This window comes from Ambystoma mexicanum, chromosome 1q (genome assembly GCF_040938575.1).
Source record: "Ambystoma mexicanum isolate Mex_15411 chromosome 1q, UKY_AmexF1_1, whole genome shotgun sequence".
NCBI classification, from domain to species: domain Eukaryota; kingdom Metazoa; phylum Chordata; class Amphibia; order Caudata; family Ambystomatidae; genus Ambystoma; species Ambystoma mexicanum.
In genome coordinates, this window is record NC_090922.1 from 305,424,423 (window position 1) to 305,432,147 (window position 7,725).

General features: G+C 44.0%; 1 protein-coding gene across 1 annotated transcript; it reads left to right on the forward strand.

Moving 5' to 3' along the window:
- Positions 1-1,823: 1,823 nt before the first annotated feature.
- On the forward strand, positions 1,824-2,765 carry LOC138555673 (olfactory receptor 6N2-like). The gene has a single exon (XM_069642616.1). It carries the CDS (start codon positions 1,824-1,826, stop codon positions 2,763-2,765), a length of 942 nt encoding a protein of 313 aa, XP_069498717.1.
- Positions 2,766-7,725: the final 4,960 nt, after the last annotated feature.

The window sequence follows — 7,725 nt, forward strand, 5'->3', positions numbered from 1 at the left end:
CACTGCTTTTTGAATTCTAGTTCAAAGGTAGCACTTTAGAAGTACCCCTTATGCTTTAAAAATTCTCATTTTGAAACAAAAAAGCCGTCACACTTGAACAAATATTTATTATATTCCCAAGTGCCAATCCAGCGTGTACTTGCCTGCATTCAGAACCATTCAGAACCTTTTCATATGCGCAATTGTTGTACCCAATCTTCTGCCGAGGCTGGGTTTTTAATGGAACAACAAAATAATAACTAACAAGCAAATTAGGGATGTATGGAGACTATTAAAGGGACATGCGGATGCTTTGGTTCTTCCACTTTGCAGTAGGAGCAAGTCAAAGAGACTATATAGGGCCTCATTTCAAGGTTGCCGGTGAGCCGCCTCGGCAACATCGGCTTACCATTTCCGTTGTCCGATATCCTGGTATTACCGGGATATTATGGGCAGAGGAGTACCAGTAAGTTCACATTCCCATGGCCTCCCGTAGGACACGATGGGATGGGCACCACTGGAACACCAGCACTGTTATACAGATATAATAAAAATGTGTTGTAGAAGGCTTGGAGTACTAATGGTCAACTGTCATCTATTGTACTTTTTCATAGGCTACCCTTCAGAACCAGTTGTAATGTCATGGCTTTTTAACACATTTTTCTCAATCATTTTGCTGTAAAAACGCCACATTTCATCGCAAAATATGTCTCAAGGTGAGAACCCCTCGATTCTTCCCTACACTCTCGCTTACACTTATTCTGGGGAAATATTAACACAACTTCACTGAAAAAATCACAACACATGACTTCTCAGGAATAATTTGCAATGTAGGCACCCCTTCAGTCGCCCCTGACCCCCACGGCACCAAAAGCTGCTTCCGCCACTAGCTGCTCCCAACAACGAAGGATGCACCCCTATGCCAGTCACACTCCATTGCTGCATGCTCTCTCGCACTGACAATTGGAGGTCATTCTGCCTACACCAAGTGCTGTTCTCTGTCTGTTCTTCTTTGCACTGCTCCGGAGACCTGTCTGTGGTGAGAAAGGACAGCCCATGCACAAAGGATGCTTTGACCTATGGTCCTCAAATTCCCATCTGGCTAGTTCTTTGTCACCATGCGCCATGACACATTTGTGGCTTCACTTGGAGGAGTGGCTCATCTCATGCTTGACATTTCTCTTAAGTGGAATGGGACTTGCTGTAGTTCCTCTGGCCCTACCTCCACTTGATGATATACAGCAGCCCACCACTCATTTGGAGGTAATGAACATATCACTGGGTCTGCGTTGGACAGATGCCTGACTTATTCAGCTCCCTGCCCTCGCCTCCAATATGACCCTTGCCATCTCTCTTTGATAATTCTTCCTCGATCACTCAGGTCTGGAATGGGAATACACCTATAAAGGGGAAGGAGGAACCACCATCCAGTCAGAGTAAGGTAATGAGCAATTCCATGGCAATGTTCTTCTGTAAGTATTCAGATTCCAAACATGTGGAATTCCCTATTTCTGTAACTTTTTCCATCAATTGGCCATTTCACAAGAGATGCTAGTGATGCCTAGTTATTGTCAGAGAACTTAAAGGGAGGTGATGATAACAATGTAACTTCAGCTACACCACTCTTAACCTCTGACTAGCACCAAAACGTCTGTGCCTGTTGCCTCATCCATCTTGTGCAGTCAACCCTCTGATGGTCTTAGACACTTATACATACTTTTGAATAAGGTTGAAATTATAGATTTGTGTGCAAAGTTCACAATTTTTCTAGTTTAGTACACATTTCACAGCAGTAATATCCAATTCATGATTCTCTTTGCAGAGCCATGAGGCAACAACAAAGAATGGAGAGCGGGAATGAAAGGAAGGACACAGAATTCATCATTGTGGCATTCCCGAACTTAGAGCACATCCAAAGCTTACTTTTCATGCTTTTGCTTCTCACATACCTGTTTATCATCACTGGAAACACAGTTGTGTTCTTTGTCATACGCTTTAGTCAAAGTCTTCATCTACCCATGTATTTTTTCATCAGTATTTCATCCTTTTTGGAAATCTGGTACACGGCTGTGACAATCCCAAACATTTTGGCCAACCTCATAATCAACAAGAAGAGCATTTCCTTGGTTGGTTGCCTGCTACAGATATATTTCTTCCAGTCACTCAGCATCACAGAAACGTTGCTCCTTACCGTGATGGCGTACGACTGCTATCTGGCTATCTGCAATCCTTTGCTCTACCCAGCCATCATGACTTCTGCATTCTCCGTGAAGCTAGCAGCCAGTTGTTGGCTCTGTGGATTTCTCTACCCTGTGGCTGAGATTATTTTGATTTCAAAGTTGCCCTTTTGTGGCCCAAATCGTATCAAACACATATTTTGTGATCTCCATCCGTTGATGAGCTTGGCTTGCACAGATATCTCTGTCAAAATAGCTACAATCGTTTTAATTCTATTTTCCTACATTAAGATTATCAGAGTGATTTTGAAAATCCAGTCTGCCGAGGGCCGGCAGAAAGCATTTTCCACTTGTGCGGTTCACCTCATAGTTGTCTTTACATTTTTTGGGAGTGTAAGTTTCATGTACATCAGACTTACACAGAGCTACGGTGTTCACTACGATAAGTCACTAGCAGTGGTGTACTCTGTATTTACACCCCTTGTTAATCCCATTATCTACAGCCTCAGGAACAAGGAGATTAGAGACACATTGCAAAAGATCCTTCGCAGACAGCTAGCCTACTCCCAAACTGGTACAGGATTTCGAGTCACCTTATTTGTGAGATAATGCAAGGAATCACATGAATGAACAAAACAAGACACTTCTTTCACTCTTAAATTCTCAAATTATTCTCTCTGAGAGAGTTAGAATTGTAATCATATCCTCCATTCTCTCGATTTACCTCCCACCCTCAACACCTAAAAAAGCACCTCCTTAGCCGGCACCGGAAAATAATTATTTTGTGCAAAGAAATACACTACCACCATCTGAAGATCAGTCTTGGGACTTCCATAGCTAATGCATCGTCTCATTTTAGGATAATATTTTCGGTTAATTTAATAAACGTTTTACAAACTTGGATTTTGTGTGTGTATAATTTGTAAACATGTCTATTGAACACTGCAAAATAAATAACCTCAGTTGTTTTACTGTATACCAACATCAGATTAAAAACATTCAAATAGATGAAATACTATATTGTAATCGCCATTATTCGTAATTTTCATTAATTCATTTTTGTCATTTGTATAGCGCCTTTCACCATAATTATGGTCCCAATGCGATGGTGGTTGAACTCCCTCGGAGGGATCAAATTTGGGAGAATTGGGAGGCGCTATTATGCATGTGTGCATTTCGGCCATTAAAGTTATGTGAGGATGGCCAAGACCACGCTAGTCACACATGTCTGAATGGCGTGTGTGTGGGCTCATCAGAGATTAACTATGAATTAAAGAGGGGTGGTTTGTGGTGAAGGAGATAGAGAATTATGTGAGAAGCTACAGATCATATTTTTGTGGTTAAAGGTAGCTTTATTCTTATGGCAGTGGTGTTGTGCATTGTGTTTGTGGTATGTGTGAGTACAGGATGTGTGGAATGAGCCCATGCCTTCTGCTAAGTTACGAAGGTGCAGTGGGCCAGGGGAGGAATTGTGCTAGCTGTGCAAACAACAATGTTTACATCCTGCGTTCCGTCTATGTATAAGGAGCAGTGCTACGTATCACAGATGAGCTGCTAAATGAATACATAATACTCACCCTCTGAGAGGATCGTAGAGTGATAAAGCTTTCCCTAGTTCCTTCTAGTGCAAACAAGACCCCCTTTCATGTTTTCTTACAGCGGCATGGCCCACCCTCATGTGCTCTAGAGTAACACCCTGTTCTCCCAACCATGCCTCCGCACTTGTGCCCTCTCTTGCCCATTCTCTCCTTCCAAAGCAAAACGAGTCTGCTGATTTGCACACAGCAAAATATTTGCATCCGAATCCAAAGTATTAAATAACTTTAAATGATACACATATTGGTTCTGTGCTTCACTGCTCTTACAGTTTAACAATGATCATCGCCATCTGATGCAAGCCTTGGCCAAGACAACGGGTTTGTCATTCCTAAGGTAACATTCCTGTTTATGAGTGTAAACCCTGCTTGTAGGCCATATCAGTGGAGCATAGCATCCCCTGCACCCCATTCTCCCCACTGTTAGGATTGGTTTTCACACATTTTCGTAGCACAGGCTTTGCCTTCTTCCCCTAACCCAATGCTTATGACAACAAGCAAACTAAGGAGCCGGGCAAGCAGGAGATCGTGGTGGCAGACGGGGGGCATTTAAGGCATTCCTACAGTCGCCTTCCTTTACTCCCGGGTGATTTTGGCAGTGGAACGAGAGAGGCTGGTGGGACATGGAGCTGGCAGCTGTGTGTCTGCCATTGTCAGGTCTCTAAGACTGTCCGGCCCATAATAGAGAAGGGAGAGTATATACCTCATTGACCTTGAGGCACACATTCCGTGAGGCACTTGTCGGGGTGGCTATCCCGGGGTCGGTTGAGCGATCCGCGGACCTCCGGGCTGGGAGGCCCCAACTCCTCCCGTTTTCCCAAAAATGAGTATGAGACACACACAAGAAGCAAGGCGTTTCTGTTGTTTATTAAAACAACGGCAGGGATGGGTCTAGGATCGTACGCGTCCATCCAGACTCTCAAAATCTGTGGGGCTCGCAGGCCCTTTTTGCCGCAGTATGACACGCTACTTGCGTCACCTGGGAAAGTTAGCGAAAAACCTATTGCCACTCCGGATTGGTTCCTCGAGTGGTAGGGTTAGTATAGTATACATATAGAGAGCAATATTAGTGGTTGAGGATGAGTCAGGTGGTATACTTGGGGTTGTCCCTTCTATTAGATAGTTGAAAATTGTTACACGAAGACCCCTGATGATTGGCTAATGTTAGTGGCGTCAGTGATGAGTGCCCCCATGTCCTGATTGGTCCTCCCGCGAGCCCCCCAGTCTGGGACCATCGTTGTCCCCAGCTTGCGGTGTACCTGTCACTAGCAACAATGTGTAACTATGTGTTTGTTCAGACAATGTGCGGGTTTGCTCATAGGCCTGAGAGCAGGCCATTCCCAGACGTGGGACCCAGGCGACTTCTTCCTCGTGGGTCTGGCACCTTGTCAGGTCGGCTTGGTCACGTGTGGCGAGACCGTAGCTGAGGTGGAATTCTGTACATTTAAAGTTGTATTTTGCTTCTGTGTGCTTGGCTTTGCTTACAGGTGTGACCTTGGCGCCGGCTGGTAGCATACGAGTTGCAACATCGCCCCCTTGGCTGTGAGATCTCGCTGGGCTCGTTCTGCGTGATCAGCACTTGTACTCTCGCTCATACAGTGTTCATGGTGGTTCTTGCTTGCGGCCTACTTGGGCCTGGTTCATGGGTGGGGATGTGTAATGCACGGCACCTGTGTTTGACATGGCTTCATAGGCAGTATTGCATCTTCTTTATATTCTCATCACGATGCGAGGGGTGGGAGAAGCATCAGCAAGCGTATACGCGGGTGCTTTTTGCATCTTGCGTTTCTGCATTACTAAAAAAAAAACTATGTGAAAAATAATAAAGATGCGCGTCATTGGGTGTATCCGTCACCTACGTCATAGCACTGAATATATTCTTCGTGTAGGTTGGTGCGTGAGTGACCAGTGTGCATGGTGGCACGTGTGTTCTTGGCAGTTGGCTAGGTCGTTATGGCATCTCTAACGATGCGGGTGCTTGTTGTTGAGGTCTTAGTCGAGTTCATCCATGCCGCAGGTATCGGCTTGAGTAGGGCAGACTGGTGGGCATATCCTTATGTTCTTGAACCAGGGTATTTGGTCGTCTGGTAGATAGACGAATTCATCTCGTGGTGTGTGTCTGGGCCACGATCCTCTAGGCCATGGTCGTGAGGAGATTGGGGGGAGCTTTTTCTCCCATTCTCCCACTTCACCCTCCCTGCTCTGGCTGGCCACATCCTATTCTAAAGTGGTCGTTGGTAGACATGATTGTGCACGGCATATGGGATATAGTGTGAAGACGAAAGGTACACAAAATAACAGTGCAGACTGTCTATTGCAATCTACAAAAAAGACATTTATAAGACATTAGCTTAAGCTCTCTCCAGTGGTGCCTGCAGTGTGGGGGCAAACGGATGCTGCCCAACTTTATTTTGTTTAAAATATGACAGTTTAGATTTCCATTAAATACTTACAATGGTATACAATGAAAATGTATCATTTGGAATCTAAACTTACATCTTTACCATCTGGTATTCAACCCATTGACAGTGGCGTGTCGTCGCTGTGCAAATTCTTAATCCTTTCTAATAACACAGAGCCATAGGCGCCATGCAGAAAGAGAAGCGAAAACTGTTGAGAGGCCCTTGGGGCATAAAACGTGAGGCCCCACCACCTCTCATCTGTTTGTGATACTCCTTGTTGTCCTGCACTTGATTGACAGGAAACGTGGGACCGCAATAGGGTGCCGCGTGGTCTTGTGAAGATGAGGCGCAGAGAACATGTAAGCATCTATGTATGGGTATGTTTTTGTATGCAGACATGTATGCATGAATGGCGAGGATGTATATGTATTTATGTATGTGTGTGCTAAGGTGGGGGGGTTCCAAATGTGTGCAGTTAAGAAGGACATGGTTTATTTACTGTGGCATGTCATATTTTCTGGCATTACTGACTAAGCCAACATGGTTTCTTACATGTGGAGTCAATGGTGCAGCCATCAATGCATTGTTTTTCTGCTGTGGCATGGTAGTGTATTGCTCGTATTAAGGGCAAAGCCAATATGATGAATGTTCGTACATGGATGGGTGCATTTGTGCAGCTAGAAAGGATACTTTTTCCTTACTCTGTGTGACATTTATTTTACTGGCATTAAGGGCAAAGCCAAATGGACTATGTTCTTACATGGTGCTGCTGGCATATTTATTTGCAGAACCTGTATGGGCATGTTTTCTGATAGTATCATTACTGGCATTCTGGACAAAGCAAACATGAGTATGTTCTCATGGGAATATTGCCATATTTTTCCAGCCAGCATGGACATGTATGGGCACAATCAGCATGATTATTATTATTTTAAATGGCAGAATACTGACATAGAGGGGGCAAAGAAATAATTAAAATTAATTAGATAATGCTCCTATGCAATGCTGGTGATTTAACATCTAATGGATTTTTTCATGTCTTCCCAACAAAACCGATTGTAAACTGTGTGCGCTAAAATGTACCATTTTAGCCCATTATTAAAAAAGAAATTCTCGGGTAAGGACATCTCATGCTCCCCTTTACTGCTACTACCAGATCTGACATATTACCTGAAAGTATATAAGCTGGAGATGAAGAACCTGTGGGGGTATCTCTTACCACCAATCTTGTATTGCATAGGTCAGAACACCGACCAACAATGGTTGCCAAGACACAAAGTCCAATGAACAAAGTTTGCAAGGCGCCTGTTCGGGCGGCACAGGACACAAAACAAAGGGAGATCAAATCCTTAAGATGAATTTAAGAAGAAGGAAATACAACAATCTAGGCTCAAAGTATCTTACACCAGTCACCAAAAACAAATAAAGGAAGAGTCCAGAATCCAATTCCAAAGGAAAAATATGAAAGCCAAGAGGTCGTCGGTAAAGCTAGAAGGTGCCAAGGGAAATCCAAAAACAGAAATTCCAGAAAACACAAGCCAAAAAGGTAAAAACACTGCTCTAGTAAAACAA

What these genes read in the sequence shown, in the direction of transcription:
- LOC138555673 (XM_069642616.1), top strand. Translation starts at nt 1,824, where the DNA reads ATGGAGAGCGGGAATGAAAGGAAGGACACAGAATTCATCATTGTGGCA.